Source organism: Pieris brassicae, chromosome 3 (genome assembly GCF_905147105.1).
Source record: "Pieris brassicae chromosome 3, ilPieBrab1.1, whole genome shotgun sequence".
In the NCBI taxonomy this organism is placed as follows: Eukaryota; Metazoa; Arthropoda; class Insecta; order Lepidoptera; family Pieridae; genus Pieris; species Pieris brassicae.
In genome coordinates this window covers 20,571,346-20,593,675 of record NC_059667.1, presented here as the reverse complement: position 1 = coordinate 20,593,675, position 22,330 = coordinate 20,571,346, and the positions used below count along the sequence as shown (strand labels likewise).

At 31.7% G+C, this 22,330-nt stretch overlaps 5 protein-coding genes across 15 annotated transcripts in view; 2 read left to right on the top strand and 3 right to left on the bottom strand.

The window, feature by feature from the left end:
• Positions 1-97: 97 nt before the first annotated feature.
• LOC123707146 (actin-related protein 8) lies at positions 98-2,226 on the top strand. The gene is made up of 2 exons (XM_045656960.1): positions 98-490; positions 1,433-2,226. Exons 1-2 carry the CDS (start codon positions 328-330, stop codon positions 2,011-2,013), a joined length of 744 nt encoding a protein of 247 aa, XP_045512916.1. The 5' UTR covers positions 98-327; the 3' UTR covers positions 2,014-2,226.
• An 85-nt stretch (positions 2,227-2,311) lies between these two features.
• On the bottom strand, positions 2,312-5,783 carry LOC123707147 (XK-related protein 4). 4 transcript variants are annotated; one of them, XM_045656962.1, is made up of 5 exons: positions 4,544-5,782; positions 3,684-3,803; positions 3,305-3,492; positions 2,996-3,148; positions 2,312-2,881 (listed from the first exon to the last, which is right to left on the bottom strand). In XM_045656962.1, exons 1-5 carry the CDS (start codon positions 4,606-4,608, stop codon positions 2,421-2,423), a joined length of 987 nt encoding a protein of 328 aa, XP_045512918.1. In that variant the 5' UTR covers positions 4,609-5,782; the 3' UTR covers positions 2,312-2,420. The 4 variants fall into 4 exon arrangements, with proteins under 4 accessions (XP_045512918.1, XP_045512919.1, XP_045512917.1 ...); XM_045656963.1 differs by lacking the exon at positions 4,544-5,782 and adding an exon at positions 4,206-4,314 and having other exon boundaries at positions 2,313-2,881; XM_045656961.1 differs by having other exon boundaries at positions 2,314-2,881; positions 4,210-5,780.
• Positions 5,784-7,673: 1,890 nt separating this feature from the next.
• Positions 7,674-9,846, bottom strand: LOC123707149. 4 transcript variants are annotated; one of them, XM_045656968.1, is made up of 6 exons: positions 9,702-9,846; positions 9,259-9,522; positions 8,580-8,764; positions 8,345-8,502; positions 8,151-8,289; positions 7,674-8,081 (listed from the first exon to the last, which is right to left on the bottom strand). In XM_045656968.1, exons 1-6 carry the CDS (start codon positions 9,750-9,752, stop codon positions 7,982-7,984), a joined length of 897 nt encoding a protein of 298 aa, XP_045512924.1. In that variant the 5' UTR covers positions 9,753-9,846; the 3' UTR covers positions 7,674-7,981. The 4 variants fall into 4 exon arrangements, with proteins under 4 accessions (XP_045512924.1, XP_045512925.1, XP_045512926.1 ...); XM_045656969.1 differs by having other exon boundaries at positions 8,151-8,277; positions 9,702-9,845; XM_045656970.1 differs by lacking the exon at positions 9,259-9,522 and having other exon boundaries at positions 9,702-9,798.
• On the bottom strand, positions 9,837-13,682 carry LOC123707151 (vacuolar protein sorting-associated protein 28 homolog). Of its 3 annotated transcripts, XM_045656975.1 has the most exons (7): positions 13,489-13,682; positions 13,354-13,414; positions 13,063-13,258; positions 12,452-12,553; positions 11,922-12,056; positions 11,505-11,634; positions 9,837-9,941 (listed from the first exon to the last, which is right to left on the bottom strand). In XM_045656975.1, the coding sequence occupies exons 1-6, from the start codon at positions 13,493-13,495 to the stop codon at positions 11,509-11,511; spliced, it is 627 nt and encodes a 208-aa protein (XP_045512931.1). In that variant the 5' UTR covers positions 13,496-13,682; the 3' UTR covers positions 9,837-9,941; positions 11,505-11,508. The 3 variants fall into 3 exon arrangements, with proteins under 3 accessions (XP_045512931.1, XP_045512930.1, XP_045512932.1); XM_045656974.1 differs by lacking the exon at positions 9,837-9,941 and having other exon boundaries at positions 11,446-11,634; XM_045656976.1 differs by lacking the exons at positions 9,837-9,941; positions 13,489-13,682 and having other exon boundaries at positions 11,446-11,634; positions 13,325-13,414.
• Positions 13,683-14,310: 628 nt separating this feature from the next.
• The window catches only part of LOC123706838 (protein 4.1 homolog), a 52,544-nt gene continuing 44,524 nt past the window's right edge, over positions 14,311-22,330 (top strand). For all 3 annotated transcript variants that reach the window (XM_045656328.1, XM_045656327.1, XM_045656326.1), the window contains exon 1: positions 14,311-14,637. The gene's annotated coding sequence lies outside the window, so the exon portion shown is untranslated. The remainder of the gene's footprint in view (positions 14,638-22,330) is intronic.

The following is a 22,330-nucleotide window of genomic DNA, read 5'->3' as shown; positions in this document are numbered from 1 at the left end:
GCTCCCACACCTTTATTAACTGACAGTGACGGTCAGAGTTAAGACTTCAGACTTATGATGAAGGCGTAGTATCCATCATACCGTCAGTCATCAGTCATACGTCTCAAACTTTGAGCTTTGACTAGTGCCTACACTTTTAAATCTATGTCATGTGTACGCATATAAATATTACACAGTATAGATTTGCCTATTAATAAAAAGTTTCATGTTTTCTATAAATATTATTGATTTGTGTGAGATTAACCAGTGTCTTAAATTCAGAATTCCATGAACTCAAAAATTTGTTCAATATTTATCCAAGTAGTAAGCAAGTAATCTCAAAAAGTTATGAGTAGTGTACAAGACACCGGTCCTGAGACATTTCAACAATTTCCTTCGAATAGGATTATAGTAATTCACCCTGGTTCTTTCTACGTTCGTATAGGTAGAGCTTCGGATCTACTGCCTGTAAGACAACTACACTGCATTGCAAGAAAACGTCGCCCAGAAGGTAAAATATATCGAGATTCTTTCGTTCCACCAAGTGTTCCTAAAACTAAAGAACTTATCGAAGAATTAGAAGAATGTCGCTTGCAAATATCTCATACTCTACAATCATGCATGCAGTCAAATGGAGCACGAAGATATGCTACACCACCACAACAAATAGCTGCTTTTAATCGTAGATCATTACCTGAAGCGGTAAGTGATGGTGAGCCATGGCCTCAAGTTGAGTGTGACATTATTATAGGAGATTTAGTCCTTGATGTAGATCCAGAGCTACCATATAATATACATTTTCCATATAAAAGAGGTGATTTTAACATACATACTGAAGTAGGTGGTTCTATTTCATCAGTTTTAAATGATTTATATACAATTTGGAGCTCTATAATTGAATATAAATTAGGCATAGCACTCATTGAACTTGTGAAGTACCGTTGTGTTTTACTAATACCAGACATTTACAATAGAAGTCATTTAAAATATTTAATGTCACTTTTATTAAGAGATTTAGGTTTTGGGGACTGTTTTCTAGTCCAGGAAAGTGTTGGTGCCACATTTGGGGCAGGTATAGGATCAGCCTGTGTAGTGGATATTGGAGACCAAAAGACTGCAATCTCATGTGTTGAAGATGGAATTTCACATAAGACCACACGGTTACGTATGGATTATGGAGCTGGAGATGTCTGCCAAGCTTTATCATGGATGTTTCACAAAAGTGCATTTCCTTACAAAGATTGGAATGAAAATATACCTAGAGATGTTATTTTAATGAGGAATCTTTATCATGATTTTTGCCATGTAAATCTTGATGTTTGTGGGCCTCAAGAGAAAACATTTTTAGTAGACCACCCTGGTGACATTGTTAATAAATACACTTTACAAGTAGGTGATGAATGTATTATATCACCACTAGCACTCTTTTACACAGATTTATTAAAAATTACAGGAATAAAAACAACAAAAATTCAAAATCGGCAACCAAGTGACCCAGAAGATCCATTTGATGCTGAATTTTTAAGAGAAACAGGAAGAAAAAAGGAAGTAGTTGATTCAGCTGTAGCTGAGCAACAAACAGAAACAGCGAACGAAGCTCAGCCGTCAACTAACACTGAAGAAGACATTGTTGTTGATACATTAGAAGGAGGACCTGGAGACATTGTTACTCTAGCTCCTGGTCAAGTTTTAAGCCTAGATGCAGCTATATTACAAAGTATAGATCGGTGTCCTAATGAAGAACTTAAAAGAAAAATGTACAGTAGTATTCTGATTATTGGAGGAGGTGTTAAAGTTCATGGACTTAACCTATGGTTGCAAAATAGACTTGCATTACAAATTCCATATGCATATAAAACTGAACAGTTAGAAATAGTAACATCACCTAAAGATATTGATCCTGCTAGTACCGTCTGGAAAGGAGCAGCTGTGATGTCATGTTTAGAATCTGCTATTGAGTTGTGGATAAATCAGAGTGAATGGAATAAACATGGACTTAAGGTTCTGCGGGAGAGAGCACCATTTATTTGGTGAATATTTGACATACTTGTTTTCCATTGTCAATTTTAAAACTATTCCCTATCTTTCTGTTAATATGTATAATTAAAGGTTTTTCATTTAACTAAATGCAGATGTATAATGTTTCCTTTATTATATAGGGAATGAAAGTAAAATGCATAACTTCTTAAAACAATATATTTTAAAAAGTGTTACTAAGGTTGGCAATAAAGAGATTCAGAATGTTTATTTTAAAGATATCTTAAATCTATTAAGTCTTTCACTCATTACAATAGTAAATTGAGTATGCTCTAATACTACAATTTTTTTTTTTATAAAAAATATATCACTAGTTTTTAGTGGCATGAGTAATATCTTTCTAATTGTGAAACTATAACTTATTTGTAGAAATGCATTTTGTACTGTTTATTAAAAAAAAAGTTTTAACTAACTTCCACATCATCACCTTTAAAAGAAACAGATAATGTAACACTAACTTTTGGATGGAAGCATCCATAGTACATCAACATAAAAACTACACCTAACATGTATGGAATTATACTTATAACTAGCACTGGATAAAAATATATTGATATTCTCATTTCTTCATCTACAAATAAAAACCATAAAATACCACATATAACATTTTGTATTCCACATGTACTGTAGTATAAGGCATATCTATATCTTGTCCGTCCTTCAACTGGTAAAATATATGTAAATAAGTATACTGCTCCTAACGCTAGAGAGAAGAAGAATTCAGCTAATTTATTTTGAGAGCAAAATGTTGATTGGTCAACTAATTGTAACCAAGTTGTCATTATGAGAATATGTATAGTGCAAGCAAGAACAGTCCAGTACGGAAAGAGGTAGGCTATTATTGATATTGATGTGATTCGGCTCACTGAAAAAATAAGATTTGTAAAATTAATGAATGAACTCCAACCCAACTCATTTTTAAAATGTTATAAACTAAGGATTAAAACAAAAATTGTTTCTTTTATATATTATTACTTACATGTAACCAAGAAATGCCAGGCCACTTGGAATACAGTGCCATGCCACGTAATATTGTTTTTATTTTGCTGCGCGTATCTCACGGCTCGCTGATAAGCTGCAAGACACCATCCCATGCCCACAATTGATGAGCAGATAGATAGCAGTTGATGTACTATAATAATGACGATAATGAAAATAGAACCCTTAAGATGTAATTTTCATTAGTTAATGTTTTGACATATTAGAGTGATTAGGTCAAAATGTTCAATACTATTTGTCTTTAGTTCTTTTAAATTACTGTGATAAGTCTGAAATGGAACCAACTTACTAGCCAGTTGATCATTCTGTCGCATCAGTAAACTAGTCTGTAAAACTTGCTGTGGGGCTGCTTCTAAAAAGCATTCAAATATTCGAAGTAATGCTGCATCAGAATCCTCTTTTAGCATTAAACTATAGTACATTCTTTGGGATGCCTGATCACGTTTATAGGCAGCTCGACGAGATTTGATAGCATAGCTGAAGAAAAAGAGAAATTATTGCTTGTGACATCAGTTATACATACACACATGTTTTGGTTTATTAAATTACTAGCTGATGACTCTATTATTTTTAGTTTATATTTCAAAGCTTTCATGGATGAAACATTTCAATACCATATACCAATAAACTACATTTCACATTAATTTTTTAAAGTTATTTATACTAACATGAGAGCATCAGCAAATCGGAGAATAGGTGCCATTTGAAGAACTAGTATGAATATTCGAAGCCATTTTCTCTTTGTGAACTCATTACTTAATGAATCTTGCTGCTTGTCTTGAGAGTACCTAAAAATATATTTAAATGTAAATACTAAATAGATTACTTATTTTAATTATGTTCACCAAAACTACAATAAAAGTGATTAATTCAACAAAGGAATTTTGTCAAATAATGTCTACTACAAAGTGTTATTGTTTCACTAATTAATGTAGTTCATGTTATTGGTAATTAGTTTATTTAAATCTTATATTTATCATATATTAAACAGTCATTTATAAACTTCCTGTGGTAACAAGATAGGCAACAAAATTACTGGTAACTAAGTCAAAAATGTTTCATTTTAGTTTAGTTACAAAGAATGTATAACGTTTTTATTTGTATGCATTCAACATTATTTACATATGACAATTGCAACATGTAATTATATTTATTTTATAAAACTCAGAAAATAAATTATGAAGAGAAACTTACATTCGAACAGAAACAGCTGTATTCACAAATGCCGGTAAAAGTATAAAAACTAAGGTCCAACCAAATTCCATCATCTTACGAGATAAGCAATACTGTACGGCAACATTAATATCTAATCCTAAGTCTATAAAGTGGCCCACAATGGCAACAACATACATGAAGATATCAAAATAAGTTATATTTATATTATTCGGCATTCGATCGGGTTCGTCATAGGAATATCCATTTTCAAGCATTTTACGTATTGCTTTAGGCATTTGTTTCGGAATTTTAGATCATGCTATCATTGAAATAAATAAAAATATCGGCTAAAAAAATATCAAATTACATGAACCAAAACAATCCACAACACATTGTTTTGAAATTTTGTCTTGCGATTTGTAAACGAGGCGTCACCATCAGGAAACAACAACAATGTAAACTGTCATCATTGTCTCACCGTAAACTTCAATATATGACTAGTTAAAACTTATCTCAGCTCAACTATTTAAAGTGATTGTCCAGTTTGTTGTAACTTCCGAACACCGAATAACTCCTGTATATTAGCCTTAAATGCGTTTAAATGTTTATATTACCAGTTAGAACTAATGTATTGTCACAATAGCTCTATTATATACTTATCACCACTGGTAAGTACATAACACAAAAATGATAATGACTAATAATTATCATATGAATAATAGTAGCCTCTAATAAGTTTCTTAAACTATTGCTTAATGACGTTTAAAAAAAACAAACACTATAAAACAAAAAGATGGGTGTGTGGTCTTACTACACTTTTATACACATTATCTAATCTAATAAACTGAGAGTAATAACATATAGGTAAACAATAAACTTAGGATAAATGTTTAGATTGTATTGATGTATCTATGTTGCCTGCATTGTTTAAATACGTAAAGAAATAATGCTTGAGCAATCAATATCTTTAATAATTACAATCTTTTGCAAAGTTAGCAGAATGGTTTTACTGTTTCACAATCGTTACGATTTATCAAAGGATTGGATTTTAAAATTACTACTTTTTCCATTTGTAGTTACAAGTTTAATACATTTTGTCTTCTTTCCGTTTAGCTTAAGATTATTTGTATTAAACCAGTGAACTACACTGGAGATGGCACTGTTTTCATTCTCAAGTGATGGATTTCGTTCTTTCACTTTAAATAAAAGCGAAGTGTCGTCAGCAAACAGTACTATCTCGTGAAGCTCTTTTACAAGAAATAGTAGGTCATTTATATAGACGAGGACTACGAAGGGACCAAGTGTGGAGCCTTGCGATACACCCATAGTAACAGAGGATCCCGATCCCTGTGATATAGCTCCATTTACAGTAACCTTTTGAATTCTATCGCTCAGGTATGATTCCATGCAATAGTGTTGAAGATATTGATTAGGATTTTGTGATGGATACAGTCAAAAGCCTTTGATAAATCGCAAAAAAACTCCAATGGCATCATGAGAATTTTCCCAAGCATTTAAAATCTCGAAAATTAATTAAATGCCAGCATCGTCTGTGGAGCGGCCTCTTGTAAAACCATATGCATAAGTTTATTATTATTAAAGTGTATCAAGAATATTTTTTTCGAAAATTGTACTCAATGGCGGTAGCACAGATATGGGTCTAAATTTTGTGGGGTCAGAAATGCTGCCCGTTTTGAATAAAAGTGTGATTTTACTTAGCTTCATCTGATCTATTAAGACTCCACAATGTATACATTCATTAAATATTATAGCTCACTCTCAACTGATATCATCGATTACTGTAAAATGAATAAACCCAGAGATCTTAAGTTTTTTTTAAATTTTAGTTGTTTAAATGTTTTTATAATATCATTGCAGCTAAATAATAAAAGGGCGAATGGTGAAGAATTTAGAACGCTGGTTGTATGTTAGTAAAAAACTCTTAAAATGCAGAGGCTACTTCGAGGTCGTAACTAATTAATTTGACGCTTATGTTCACCATATATTCAGTATCCTTTCTGGAGGTTCTTCCAGTCTCTTCGTTTATAATTTTCTAAGTAGCATTTATCTTATCAGAGCTGTTGTTTATTTTAAGACTTTAGTGTTTCACCTTAGCGATTCTACACTCTTGCCTAAAACTTTTTGAGAAAATTCTAACATGACTTTTAAATTCTTCACTGTCATTATACTGTTTTTCATCATACAACGCATATGCATAAATTTTAGTTTTTTCTTGTGTAGCTCCGGAGATGCCCAGTCACAAAAGGTATGTTTCTCCAAAACCAAGTCTTTGGAGTGAACACATTTTTAATTCATCAATAAATGAATATAAAAAAATGTGTTATATAAATTATTTGGGCATTGGCTACGCAAAATGGCATTTTAAATATCAGTATTTTCCAAAGCTGTCTCAGACAGATTTTGTCTTGATCTGTTTTAGGAATTCTGCATATTTTCTTTTGTGGATCCTTACATTTAAGTATTTGAAATTCAAACAATTGACCACAGTGGTAAGATGTTAGTTTGTTGATACAGGCGTTGAGAGGAACTATATTACTATAGATATTGTCAATACATGTTGCCGTGGTGGCTGTTACCCTAGTAGGTATAATAAAATTGTTAATTAAATTATATGATTTAAACAGATTAAGCATACGTTTACTTGAACTACAGTTGTCAAGCAAAATTACATTAAAGTCTCCACTAACGATCAATTTTTTCTTGGATTTTTGCAATTTGTACAGAACCTGCTCTAATATTTTTTCTAAGTTATCATGTTGAGCTGAAGGAGGGCTATACAAACTAACAATGATAAATTGCTCCAGCTCCACACAAGATACTTCAATAAGGCGTTCCACAGAGAGGCTCAATATGTCCTTCCTTTTTTTTTAATTAAATTTTTTGACAAAGCAATATTAATGGGCCACCACGTATTGCATTTCCTCTGCAGAATGAACTGCCAGTCTGATGATTACAAAAATTGAACATAAGTTCACTTGTTTTTAACAAGTGTTCTGTAATACACAATGTCAACATTTTCACTGCTCGAAAACAACTCAATTTCTAGTAATTTACTTTTCATATCTTGTATATTTTAGTGAACCAGATTGATAGTATTAAATATGTTTACAGCACAGAAAAATGTAAACAGAATATAAATTCTTTTATAAAGTATTGTAGCTTCCATAATTATTATACCCATCGAGTTCTTCCGAAAGTATATGTATTTTTAAATAAAATCCCTAGTGTGGTACAAGTATTGTCAGTGAAAAAGGTCAAATCAAACGTTAAAAGAATGCTACTGGCTAAAGCCACCTTAAATGATGTTAGGACTTTCTATCACACACAGTTCATCACTACCTATAGCTTAATGTAATTTTTTTGCAAAATAAGCAACACAGCTGGATCTCTTTGCTGCTCTTCAAAATTTGGAGGCGATCCTCGACCTCCACGTCTACTTAAATAATGTAAGGTGTGTGTGTAAGGAAGAAAATCATGATCAATTATTTTATGAATGTTTTTATTCTTCTGCCCGACCTCACAGTTACAGGACCGTCATGCTCCCCCCTTAAATGTCGTTGATTGTGCTAATCATAAAAATTAATTTAAGACAAGGGAAAAATTTAAAAACAAGACTTAGCGCTAAGTCTCGTCTCTCGTATCGTAAGTCGTATAGGAATCATTTCCTTTGACCCAGGGCGATAATTTTTTTTAATATTTTGATTTTTTATTATGTGTATATATGATGTACTTACGAACCGTATTGAATTAATGATTCTATACGTGATCATAAAAGACGTTTCACATATATTTATCTGTAAAGAGCTTTCACAATATCATGCGATGAAATATTAGCAGAAAAAAGAGTCATATTTAGAGGCTCTTGTAAGTTTTTCTTTCCTAATTGTAACCTGAAATAATAAATTTATTCAAAATGTTCATATATCACTCATGAATGCTATATTATTCTTACTACTTACTTTGTCTTTAGGTTATTAACAAAATTTCCCCATTTTTGGGTAAATATGGACTGATAGCTGTTTCTCCACTTTTCTGATGTAAAATCAAACATTGAAGCGTTAACTACTTGTAAAAATTCACAGTTTTCTGTAGAAAAATCTAAAGTAAGTATGTATACGACTAGTATGTTTCAATAATTTACAATGTATCAAACCTGAATAGGCATCGACAAGAAGTTGATCAAAGAAATCTGGAACAAACTGGTGAAGACACTCTTGCACCGCATGTAAAGTTGAATTAACGTCTTGAGCACACTGTTTAGTTTTCATCTCCAGAATAGTAACTATAGAAGTGTGCATAGTTTCATTAAACCTATCAAAAATACCTTTGCTCTTCATAAAATATTTAAGCCAGTACTTACCCATTATTCAGAATTTTATAATACTTACAAAACAGCTTGATGAAGTATACAGTGCGCTACAGCAACTTCATCGGGTAATTCATTGTGGCATAAATCGACCGAATCAAAATGTCTCCAGTCTTCAAAATTCTTTATCAATCCATAAAATTTGTTTCTTATGAATTTTATTTTCTCAACAGGCTCTATGAGACAGTGATCCACTATATCAATTATCTAACATAATAAATTAAATAAAATATGTGTTTATTCATTTTAAGTACATATGCATTACAATGTGTAAGATTTGGGAACCCCTTTAAATAAAAAATACCTGTGCCAGGGTGCTTTTATAACAAACTTAATTATATATTCCTTAAACTATTTAATTTATATATAATCTAGTTACATCCTTTATTTTATTTATTGATTTTTAACTGTTATCAAGACGCTTGAGTGCATAAGTGAGTGAATGAATAAATTATATTGGCCGCTCCCCATATGTTTATATGTCAATACGGAATGAACGAGTGCTATGTAAATTCTTTTAAATATTACATCCGAAGTAATGTGTCGCAAAATGTTATGTTAATTTCCTTAATCTACCAGTCATGAACTCTATATGGGTATACCATGATAGTCGTTCGTCTGTATGAATGATGATCTAATGAATGATAAGTTCTTTACAAATATACTTATTTAGCTTTTTTATAAGGTTAATTGATACAAACCTCTTCCATATTTATAATATAGTTTGAGAAATCGTGTAAAAATTTTACTTTATAAAATTTGACAACGGCACTTCGTAATTCTTTTGCCATTAAATCGTTTAATATTTCAACTAAGTCAAGGAACATATTCGTAGTATTTAATGATCTCTCTTTTAGGTGATCGTAATGATTTCTTCCTTGTATAAATAAAGTTTTGGCCAAATGGTACGAGTCAGATACCAAGTGAAACTTTTTGTCAAGGCTTTGAAATTGACTTGTTGCATCCTGGGGAAATTCATGTTTGAAACAGTGGCAATACTATTACTTCTGTAGATCGTGTTAAATGGAGAAAGCATTTTAAAGTTTTACTATTAATTTTATAATTACGTGAATATTCTTCAATTTGTGTTCTCTTCAGAAATGCAAAAATGTTGTTACCTACTTATTGAGGGATTTTTACTTACCTCTTTTACACATAAGAACAAAATAGAAAATATAATCAACTGGGTAGTCATGATTGAAGAACATAAAATTCGATATTTATTATTCTTATCGCATAAAAGTCGTAAAACTAGAAAAAAAAATAAAAAAATGGTACATATATTGATTACATATAATATAAATGGTTTGCTGATGAAACCGGTACTTTTAATGAATAAAAAGTAAAATATATTATTATTATATCCCCACTACAAATTTTGAATCTGAAACATAAAAAAAATAAATTTACAAAAAACATGATAACATTTTACAATATTATGAGGAAAATGAATAGAAAACTGGCGCAACAGTATAAATTAAGGATGTAAGCGCCACACAAATTTTGAATTTGTGTGAATATTATAGAATTAATTTAAAACAATAGAAAATGGAAACACAATAACATTCTAGGGTAAAATTACATAATTCATATTAATATAATGGTACCTATAGTCCGATCTCATAATACAAAATATTCACTTAATAAATAATTCAGACGTGGGATAGACCATATGGATTTCGTGTGCCAATTCCAAGTGGTCTGGCCCTAGTTTAGTTCGTAGTTGGCGGCGCTGGCGTCGTTCTCCGTCTCTCTTTCTCACGTAGTTAAGATACACCAGGGGAACGTCCGTCTCTCTCGCTCTCTCTTCTTCGTGTAGCTTATTGTTCAGTTAGGCCGCGGTCTTCTAACTTGACGATCATGTTTGTATAACAACAATTGAAATGCCCGCCAATGATTTTTGTGCTTAGAAAGGCTGTACTAGCTCGAAACGGTAGAACCCGAATTTGAAGTTCCATCGTTTCCCAAAAGATGAATCCATGTTGTGATGATTCCATGATTCTTTGTTATAATTAATGAGAGTTTTATACAATGTAAATTTTTATAACCTTGAATTACCATGTCCCACAGTCGCATGAATCGATAGATCCGATCCCGCTAGACATACAAATGCTTTGTTCCGTATGGTAAACAAGGTAAATAGACGTTACATATTATGTCCTGATGGAATATTACCACCAACTTCCCATGGTTTCCATTGAATTCAAGCTCACTCATAGATTTCACTTTTATGCACAATATTTAAAATCATCAACTCAATAGTTTTATGACACATGAACTAAAATTAACTAAGAGTGCAGTAGCTGGATAGGAAATAGTTCTATGTTTGCTTCATTTTTTCTTGTCCGCTGATATTTATCAAATCATTCTCATACATGTTGAATCTCTTCACATATATGTACAAAATGCATGTGATTTCAGTGGAACTCCCAAAAGTTTCTATCAAAAAGACTATGCTTGAATTTTATACACTTGGAAACATTATAATTCTACCTAGTGTAAAAATTTGATTGTGTAATATTTTTATGTATGTGAAATATTTTGAACTATTTATATTATTCACAAAATGGTAAATGTTAAAAATAGTTTGTGAACTTAAATTTAAAAAAAATTAGCAAAGGATTTGAGTAAGAGAGTGCCACGCCGCCAAGCGGCAGTATGGGACGCAGAGTTTGTCTTCAGAGGGCCAATAAAATCTGTACTTCTATCCTACATCTGAATTTGTTGATATATGGCCTTGAGAGAGCATACAGAAAAGAAGAATCACAATTTACTTCATTCTGTTTCTTGTGATCAATTGGTGAAGGGCTCAACACTTTCTAGTAAGGTTGTGGATTTATATTGGTTAGAAATGACAGACATGTAAAAATACATCAGAGATTGTAGAATATTTTGTAACCTATTATATTTTTTTAAATTAAGCAATTATCATACATGTCAGCCTTACTTAATTAATGTAGTGTTTTATTAAAGGCTCCTAATGATGTTTCAAGATCAAACACAAGTTGCCTCGCCTGAGCCTCAGACAATTCATCAGATGCTGACATTGCAGATAACATTTCTAGCCATTCTTGTACCTGAAATAAATTAGTTTAGGATTGAACTCAAACTGAAACAATATCTTAAATAACTAGTGGGAGCTAATATTTGCAACAAAATTACAGTATATGTAGTACTACATCACTAACATATATGATAATATCATTACTAACTTCCCACCTGTTGTATAAACTCACAAAGTTGAATGAAAATTACCAAATAAGATTATATTTCATCTACTTTCTATTCAGGGCAGGGATATCTTTTAAGCAGCAACATCTTTAGATTAATGTTTTCTTTTATTACATACATTTTAGAGATATACCTTAATTTTTCCAATAAAGTCTTCAGGAAGCATAGTTAGACAGTCCATGGCATCTTTAAGTTCTCTTAACTCTGGCTGAATCATATCCATAGCTCGTAAATCCAGTCGTAACTTATCCATGAGTGTTATAAAAAGCTAAAAGACATTGCATTAGAAAAATTTACTGTTAAAAGAATACATTATATTCTTTTACTAAAACAAAAACGAAGTAAAACTTGGTCAAAACCTGATTGCTTTCCTGTTTTTTTTAATATTTTTCTGTAGGTGATTTTACTATACCTTACATTCCAGCATATTTTTATAATGTGTATATGTGTGTATTAATTGCATAGTTAGAAAAAAGGTGCTTAGTTTAACATGATGAACATGAAAGTGTGCACCTCCAAATCCTAAGCATGTTTGTTGTCTATTTTTTATTTAAAGTAGTATGTCAATATTATTTAATATAGTAGTAAAAAGTTATGCCTTTTAGACTTTAATAAATGTAGATGTATGATACCATAACATAGGAGAGAAAGTTATATACTTACAGATACAATCTCAGCAATGTATTTATTAGTATTACCCTTATCATCTTTTATCAAGTTTGGTTTATTTTCCCTAATCCTCTCAAGAGCAGCAGGGCAGTCTAGCTATAAAACAATTAATACATGCTTGAAAGTTAGTTATTTTAAGGAAACACCATACCATGGTGAAAACACCATGGTCACCGTTACCATGCACGCGAAAAATTGGAAAAAATTTAATATTATGTAAATAATTATAAGATTTTAATAATAATACATAACTTCATTCCGTTTAAAAAGTGTTTTCTTAATGTGTAAAAGCTATATTAACAAAAGACAATACTAGTTAGTTATTTTGTTCAATTACTGGTTTGAAGATGATACACCATTTTTTGTATTGGTAATATTGACAAAAAATAATTTTTATATATTATTATGTGTTCTAATATATAAAACACTTCTTAATATAATGTGTACTTTGATTTTATATAGGTTTGGATATTAAACCTGCCAAATATCCTGTTTTAATATTAATTACTTTATGAAAAAGCTGCATTCATTTTTCCTTTATCAAAATGCAAACTTCAATTATAGCACATAAGGGCATTTAATTTCATTAATTAGTGTATACATACCCTGAATTTGCTGACAAAACTCTCAATAGTAGGGAAATCATCACCCTGTACTTGCTTGAATGCAACACGGTATTGAACAAGAAGTCTACTACAAGCTGCTGTATACTCTTGTGCTCGTACACAATCCCTCATATAAGCCTTCTCTAGATGTTGTAGTGTGCTCACTACTGCATACAACTCCGCCATGTTGTCATGCCTGGAATATTTTTAATGTACTCTATCTTTTTGTTATACAGAATAATATAACAGTATGAATACACACCTATAAATAAATGTTGTTTAAATACGTACTTTTCACGTTCCCGGGCATTTCTGTATAACTTTATTTCTTCATACAGCTCTGGTCTCGATTCTGAAAGTAAGTAAACGAAAATGTTTTGTTTTTTGTTGGCGAGCAAGATCAATAATATTTTGTGCATTGCGAACCTTGCATGATATATCTTCCTTAATTAAATATTAGGTAGAATTCACTTGTAATCCTTTTTTATTAGTTACTAGTTCGGCCAACGCAATAGGAATTAAGCATAAAAGATTTTTTTGAACTCTGATTCACTGAAACTATGAACAATGAATTGAATTTTAAAAAAATCAATCAATTTAGACTTTAGGTTTACAGTTTACTTGACATTTGACCATTCACAGAGTTGTGACTTTAAAACCAGATAGTACTCATTCTGATCTACTATGAACGTATTCTGTGGAACATTATCATACGTAAAATTATTACCAGCTTTACTATTAAATTAATTGTATACTGTAAATCTAAACACGGCATTGAAAATGTTATTTTCCACATCGTATGAACGTGGGCAATTTTATTTTATGCAATAGTTTGAAATAAAAAATATTTTTTAACACACAAAATTAATATCATATTTTACTATAAGAGCTGATGAACGTGCAAAAACTCAAAAGCACGTTTAGTCTTAAATATCGCGTAATATAAGTAGTCGCCGATTAAGAGGCCGATACATTTAAATAAATAGTTTTTTTTTAATATTATGGCAGCAAACTTTATGCCCATTTCAAGTAAAAGTTTGTGAAACTACACGCGAAAAACATAAACAAATACATCAAGAGAAAACAAATGGATAAGCTAGTAAAACAAACACTGTGTTTCATTTGTCATGAACAAAGATTCACTCGTAATATTATGGCAACTTTGTCGATGACGTAATTTACGAATATGGCGGGTGACGCGAGAACGCTTCCCCTTCGTCTCTCGCGTTTCCCTCCTCCCCCGCACCCTACCCTCACCGCCATTCAGTAACTTCGGTTGGACGATGTAAATGTCTCTTGTCTCAATTTATTTATTTGTGATGAATGAAAACAATTACTGTGGTGTATAAATTCTTGTGACTTCACCAAAAAGCCATCAACTTTCAGTAATCGTTATTGTGGTTGTGAAACAAAGGTGGATTCGTGGTTTTGTGTAAATACCAGTTCTCCCTTTGAAAATTGTGACCTACAACTACTCGTCTACAACTCATGTTTACGTGCTAAAATACGGTTGTGTAAAAAATTGGTGGTTTCCGGCTGTTTGTATCGTCTTAATGGGATCTTGTTGAAGTACAGGTAGGTGAAATTGTAAAAAACCTGTTCGCGTTCACAATTTAAACGGTCAAACGTTAATTTGCATAGACGCCGGAAAGGATACCGCTATCCTTGGTTACAGAATGTTATTGCGTAGTTTAGACAGAATTTTGACAGAATGTTGTTACATGATCTCAAATTATATTTTAGCTTCTAATTGGAATCGAACATGTAGCTCAGAAGGTGGTTACGACTGGGCGCGGCAATGCCCTACTTTTCAGATTATCATGGGCCACTTGCCACATACATTGCATTAATTTAATTTTGTTTGAATATAAATGTTTTTGTGTATAAAGATGCAGATAAGATATCACTGATATTTTATTTTAATTATAAAGCAAGATTATCATTTTTACCAGATGTATGATTTAAGTTACTTAAATTAATTTGGTATTAATTAAAAACATTGTACTTTAAATGTTTTTTTTTCCAGTGTTATAGAATTTGTTTTAAAAGTATGGGTCATTTGAAATATACTATGAATGTTTAAAATATTGTTTAGGTAACTAATTAAAATTTCAATTTATTTGGCCCATTTGCTAATTGGCTAAAAATTTCTGTTTTTTAAAATGGTTTTTTGTTTAATAAAAACAAATTAACCAATAAAGTTTTTAATGAATTACTTTTTCAAGTATAAATCTAAAAAAATACATTCTTTCAAGTCTAAATAAAACAAACTATTTAATAAAATTCTTCTAAAGACAAGGTTTTGAAAGTGCATAAAAATTAAGGTTAGCCCAACCTCAACCTTTGCAACATGACATCACCAGCCAGATGTAATGGGCTTTATTGTGTCAGGCTCTATGACATCATGATATAAGGTCACAATTGATTTAAATGGCGCCACTTTATTTAATTTACTCACAATGCGCTCAACACTAAAAATATATCATGTGGTTTGAAATAAACACATTTCTACATATTTTACTGATGATAACCTTTTAAGGTTAAAAATAATTTTGTTAAACATAATGTTGTTGTTGTTGTACTGCAGATAATAATCTATAAGAAGTCTACTTAGTAAATACTCTGTAATCTTTAAATACCTGGTGAGAGCACATATGGTTGCTTCACACATAAAATGTTAATAAACAACCATTAACAAAATAAACATTCTGGCCACCCACAGAGCATTCCATGCTAATTCTGATTAATATAAACTTTACTGTTAAATTGTACTGAGAATCTACAGATATGATACTGCTTATATTAACCGATTTGTTTAGATATGCTGAGTCTATAAATACTTTGTGATGCATATTTTTAAAGATAAGCATGTTTATTTATTTGTATTTTTAATAAATATTATAATCCTGACTTAACACTCTTGACAATTTAGTTTGTTTACAAATAGTTACCAAGTATGTAAGTGTATATAGTATAGAAATTAGTACTATTAAATAGTGTTTATATTTGTTGTTCTGTTTAGTGACCACCACTACTCTACTAAAGATTGACCTTAAACATCTGAATGCCTAAGACCAGTTGGCTACCTATTACTTACTACACTGCCACTATGGCTGAGGTGCTAACACAAAATATATATTTAAGGTATAGAACCCAGGACTTTTAGTAAAATAATGACGGTTAGCTTTTGTAAGTGATTAAACACCGAAAAAAATCCATGAAGCATACTGACACCTCTATATTGGTAATTATAAGTTAGTCACCTCTAACTATCAAATCAAAATGCACCCTTATCTATAATGTTCCTATTATCTTGGAATGTCAGCAGATTAGTTGATCTCTTGATTAGTTTGTAATTTATGACTGATTTAAGATAGAATAATAAATGTACTCCACTATGTTATTCTCTTAATTTGCAGTGCCCATTTTGTTTGATACTAGACATTATCATTATTTTTAAAAGTTGTCAAAAATCACTTGTAGTAGTAGTAGTCATCTGAGACCAGAATTAAACCCAAATTAAAACTTAAATTAAAACTTTAGGACAAGAAAAAACTTTAAACCTTTTAGGTATTTAAAAATTCTATAATTGTATGCAGAATTTGAATTATAGAATGGTTTTTGTGGTCAACAATTTGACAAAATACTAATTACAGCTTCAAGTCTAATTGTGTCTCCACATATATTAATTAAAACCTCAATTAATGGCAACTAATGAAACAATTGTCGAGTCAAGGTTAGAAGCAAGCAAGTCTAGAAATTGTTTTTCTTTTTTGCAACATTTACTATCTATATTGTATTAAAACATAAACATATCATTACGCTAAGATATTCTATATTTGTATGAATCCTGTGCTTTTGTTACTAATGCAATTCCGTCAAGGATACTTAAATACTTTTTTGGCTCATTAGTACTTTATTTCCCACAGAAAACAATTATTTTACAAAAACATTATTGCTATATGCACTGGTATAAATAAAAAAGTTGCATGGTAATTGCCATATTGTAGGTATTGAGTTTTCCCAGACTCACAATTCATGAAATCTTGAAACGTTCCACCGTTGCGAAATAAAAACAATGCCATAAAGAAATCGAGATAACACAACGAGAAAAGTTGAGTCAGAAATTATTCTAACGAATGTTTTTATATCTGAGATGCATTCGTTACGCCCTGGCACAAGACCAAATGCTTATTATTTAACTCACTTAAGAATTCTTTTATCATCCAGTGATAATAAAGTGTTATTGACCACGCTTTGCAGTGATTTTGAATTTCAAGAGTTACATTTTCTTTTGAACAATTACCGATTTATACCTATGTATCATATGAATAGTATCTCAACTTGTACATTATTTATTATTAATTAAGCAATAGAGACTAAAGAATTGTGATAATCAGAGGTATGGCTCAGCGTGAACAGCACAAGTAATAAAATGTATTTATAAAATGCGTCGAAAATTTAGACGAAATATTTAGCGACACCGTCAAATCTGTCGACCATGTGACGTGATTCTTATATTACGCGATTCTTATATTAACATGGTGAGGCCATGTCTCATCGCAATACGATCGAAACAATAAAATCGCCAATTTTTATATTATTCTTAACGGTAACGTGTAGGTGAGTGGGAGGCAATTTTTGCTGTGTCAAAAAAGCCTGTGTCGTAATTCGTAAGCTCTCCTGTTATTGTTATTTTCTTCTATATTGAAATATTGTTTATCGGACAATATGTATTAAAGGTACAGATTTGAACGAGAGACTAGTTTTAATTATGCTAACGTACTATGTGCAATTTGTACCGATGGTTTAATTTGAAAGACGATAATTACTTATAAATTAGAAATCGATTAACGTAATTGAATTTTAATTTTGTTGTTGTTAAAATTAGCCGATCAATTTTGTCTGGTTTCGCTTTACGTTTTCTCTTTAAGAACCCCTTTAAAATATACTTTATAAAACTAAATTGGTCTGCACGGTTTTAACTATTTAAATGTTGTCATTTGACAAAAAAAGAAAAACTTGACGCTGAAAAATAGACAGTACAGGGATTTAGTTGCGAACGGTGCAAAAATTCTTAAAAATGCACAACTACTTTTCTTAAAAAGTATTCACCTACTTTAAGAGTTGATTTTTAATCATTATTTAACTGGGGTTGAACAAGTAATGTTACAGTGGCTACATATCCGATAAAAATGGCAATAGTTGGTGTTGGTGTATTCACTTTACATAGCTGTACTTTTTTGCTTAAATCAGGAATTGGCAATGCTTCCTTAAATCCTGTCTGAAACCCGTTCCGATTGAAAAGGATCGACGGGTTTTGTCGAATTTTAAATTGCGAACCGTTTTGGTATTGTACTTTTTGCTTTTGTCAGAATTTTTTAAAGTCAATACTTCGATGGCTGATAATAAAATGTTAATTAATACAACTTTTTGTAATTAATGTTAAGTCTCGTCCAAAAAATTTCAATTCAAAAATATACTTATATCCTTACACTCAAGGTGAGGTTCGTAAGAAATTGATTATTAGCGATAAAGCCGCTCGATTCACAATTTCGTTTTTTTTTTAAATTATTAAATAGGTAATTAAAGTTTTAAGCATCTAATGAAAACTAACCTAAGACCCGTTGCATACTTATAAAAAATGCCGCTAGTTTAAGAATGCTAAACAAAAGTTGGATGCTCCGCTAATATTATAGAGCTAATGATTTTGTTTGCTTCAAAGTCCCTCGGCCACGTCTTTGCGTATGAACAGATTTTGGACGGTCGTGAAAATAAATAAATCAATGGCGCTACAACCTTAGGTCTGGGCCTCAGATTTCTGTATCTGTTTCACGATCATTTATTAATCGAATAGGCAAGTAGGTGATCAGCCTTCTGTGCCTGACGTACGCCGTCGATTTTTTGGGTCTAAGGCAATCCGTTTCCTCATGATGTTTTCTTCACCGTTCGAGCTAATGTTACACGCACATAGAAAGAAAATCCATTAGTGCACAGCCGGGGATCGAACCTAAGACCTCAAGGGTGAGCGTCGCACGCTGAAGCCACTAGGCCAACACCGCTCTAGCAATATATGTACAATAATAGTAAAAACAAAACAGTCAAAAACAATTAAGAAGACAAATGCGAATGGGCGGTCTTACTGCTAAAAGCAGTTTCTTCCAGACAACCTATACACACAAACCCATAAAAGACAGTGTGATTTCAAAGGAAAAGAGAGTTTAGACGTACTGTTTAATGTAAATTTTAGTAGTATAGTTGAAGAGGTAGCAATTAATCTCGCCAAATATACGAAATCCACGTTAGAGTTTGTATTTTATAATTTTGACCCACTATTACCAGTAAACAAGTCCGATAGCTTTCATACACGCCCATATCTGGTGAGGAAATGTCTTTCAACATTGACAACTTGCTGATAATTGATTTAGTGTATTGACTCTTGGTACCAATCCCTAGTTGGTTCATGAATATTATTCGAATGAAGATCCGTTATGAAATATAAGTTTTAATTATTAAAGTATCATTAGAAGCGAACTTTTTGTATTATATTTTAATCGGAACGTGTGACAAGACCATGCGGTTAAACGTGCTCCAAGGTTGTGTGTTCTAAACACCCCTCCCCCCCCCAGCTAGGCGCATAAACCTAGCCGTGTATGATATACGTCAAATATGATTATTTCTAAATTGACACAAGGATTATATGATTTATAACGATTTAAGATATATTGGTCGTTTAAGAGTATATGAATTAATGAACCTAGTGCAGTAAATAATATAACATAAATTAATAACAATAACATAGTTTCAAAATATCATAGAACACTAATGAACATTAAATTAGTTTAAGCTATTTACTAGTATTTTAGAAAATTTAAATTATATATACAAATTATAATTAGCGATAATTATTGTATAGGCTAGATTGTTCGCCTTTGTGAACTTTACTGGTAAAAAAAAGATTAAAGTATACATCGAAGCACAGTACAGTCGCGTACGTAAACGAAATGAAACATTACAAACAAATAACGTAAACGAAATGAAACATTACAAACAAATAACGTAAACGAAATGAAACAATCACCAAAGCGCCTAATATAGTTTATAGTATTATTGTAAGAAGCAGGAAGCAGGTCTTGGTAACATTATTTTGATCTCCCACGCCGGTTAGGTCATTGTACTTAGTGTAGGCGTAACCTAGACGATCTAGACTGCTAGACTAACGTGTTTAAGGAACTGGCTTCTGCCCGTGACTTTGCATGGAATGCTTTTCCCAATTAATATGATGTCGCGTCATGATTCTACAGAGAAAAGATTCGAATGAGACGCTAAAGCATTCTTTATTATAAAACCAGTGATCTCTTTCCAGCACAGCGAAAACGCCGTTTGTCTGATAGAGACGATTGAGCAACTGTAAAACAGTGTGACTGTAGTTTTTATTCGTGTTATGTTAACAGCTATTAATTAGATTCTTATAATGGTTCTAAGCCTCTTATGTGATATTTACTTCAGTCGTTAGTTTTTCTTTACTATATATATAATCAAATCTTAACTGCACCAAAGTATTAATACTATTCCTTATTTGTATTGATGGGTTTTGTATTACGAAGAAAAAGGGTGGCAACGCACTCGCGAGCCCTCTGGCAATGAGTGTCCATGGGCGGCGGTATCGCTGAACTTCAGTTGACCTTCCTCTCCGTTTGCAGTTTATAAATTTTTTTATATACAAAATAAGTAAATGAAGATTATATTGCGCTCGGAACTCGGTGCCAAGTCATATTCATCGATATTGTTAGACAATCCTTGTGCTTTCGAATGATCATAAAGCCAGATTTTATATGTGAAAAGTTGGACGTTGAATTTGGCACCAATATGACATAACAAATACATATAACAAAACCCTGTGACCAATTTGCTTCAAATCCGGATCATTTGCCTCCTCGCTCATCAAGTTCAGTGTGGTTTGAACATTTAAAAAAAACATTTCGAATGTAACCTCCTTAATTCATTTAAAAAAGCTTATTATAAAACGATAGCTGTATAAATGATTAAAAAGGCGTAGAATAAAATACACAATTTCGTCACAACAAAGAAACTCAACTTAGGAGCTATTGTTATCGATTATTATTTCGCATTGCATTCGTTCACACAGTGTAACTATTTAAAATAATAATAGTTCTGAAATTACTCGCATTAAAGGGAGAAGACGTTATTGAGGAAGACAGGCCTACGCTCAGCCAAAGTAATTTGCGCGTGGGTGTCCGAAATTATGATTAAACTAGCATTACATCCTCTAGCATTGTCGTTTATTACATTAATAGACGTCAAGTTCATGTTACTGATTTGTTTATAGAAGATAGAGGAAAGTGTCGATCACTATGGATTGTGGATCGATAATACTTTTAATTCGTTATTTTTAATAACGGGAAATGGAAATAGAATGTGTTTACTGAAAATAGTTTTCTTTTCTCATTTTATCGGAAGCTTTATGAAGGTAATAAAAGCGTGCAACAGTTATTATGTCATTGCTACCGCGAAGGAGTGAGGTCATGTAGCGTCATGATACAAAAATAGTACAGTGAGACCCTAAATGAAGTCGCCGATAACCTTTGTACCATTTGACGATTAGATCATTATGACTCAGCGCTGAATAATTGCATTGGAAATGGCATCAGTGCAAACTATGCTATGTCTATGTTTTTAACTATACGATTTCCGGTTTCACTAACGGAACCGCTTACTGTACAGGCCCTTAAGATGAATCGTCGAATGGTTTATATCATAAATTCGTGTAGAACAATTTTTTCTTAAGACTGCAATAAAATAAATGCTTAAAGATTTGTAACGTACAATCCCGTAGTATAGAAGCACTGAAATGTCTTATCACCGTTCATTTGAAAGCATTATATGGTTGTTATCAGTAATTTCTTGAAAGTGATTCAATAGGTTTATCACGGCGTAGATATTTTCTTTTAATACGCCGTGGTGTTGTTGCTGCAGTCGTTTTGAATCCATCTTTAGATTAAAGCAAGCTTTCAGGCTTCTAAAATATCGTCGTACTAAAAAAAACTGCATATATATTTGTATATATATGTTGACGACGAATTAACTTTAACTTGCTTGCGTTCTGAATTTTGTTCCTTTATCACGCTGCCGCAGTGTTAAGAATTGACCTAACAACGCGAATAAAAGCATAGTAACCACGACAATAGCGGGCCCTAATTACTGACGTGTCAAGAGTTGCTCGAGATTTGTGCTGACTCAGTCTGTT

Excerpts from the sequence above, each read along its gene's own strand:
- LOC123707147 (XM_045656961.1), bottom strand. The coding sequence starts at position 4,466 with ATGCCTAAAGCAATACGTAAAATGCTTGAAAATGGATATTCCTATGAC. Across the intron at positions 3,149-3,304 it reads ACAGAATGATCAACTGGCTA|TACATCAACTGCTATCTATC; the intron begins GTAAGTTGGTTC and ends TCATTATTATAG. Across the intron at positions 2,882-2,995 it reads CTGGCATTTCTTGGTTACAT|TGAGCCGAATCACATCAATA; the intron begins GTAAGTAATAAT and ends TTATTTTTTCAG.
- LOC123707149 (XM_045656968.1), bottom strand. The coding sequence starts at position 9,752 with ATGACTACCCAGTTGATTATATTTTCTATTTTGTTCTTATGTGTAAAA. Across the intron at positions 9,523-9,701 it reads TGTTCTTATGTGTAAAAGAG|GATGCAACAAGTCAATTTCA; the intron begins GTAAGTAAAAAT and ends GAATTTCCCCAG. Across the intron at positions 8,290-8,344 it reads TCTTGTCGATGCCTATTCAG|ATTTTTCTACAGAAAACTGT; the intron begins GTTTGATACATT and ends TACTTACTTTAG.
- LOC123707146 (XM_045656960.1), top strand. The coding sequence starts at position 328 with ATGAGTAGTGTACAAGACACCGGTCCTGAGACATTTCAACAATTTCCT. Across the intron at positions 491-1,432 it reads AAGAAAACGTCGCCCAGAAG|GAATAAAAACAACAAAAATT; the intron begins GTAAAATATATC and ends TAAAAATTACAG.
- LOC123707151 (XM_045656975.1), bottom strand. Across the intron at positions 13,259-13,353 it reads AATGCCCGGGAACGTGAAAA|GCATGACAACATGGCGGAGT; the intron begins GTACGTATTTAA and ends AAAATATTCCAG. Across the intron at positions 12,554-13,062 it reads GTTTTGTCAGCAAATTCAGG|CTAGACTGCCCTGCTGCTCT; the intron begins GTATGTATACAC and ends ATTGTTTTATAG.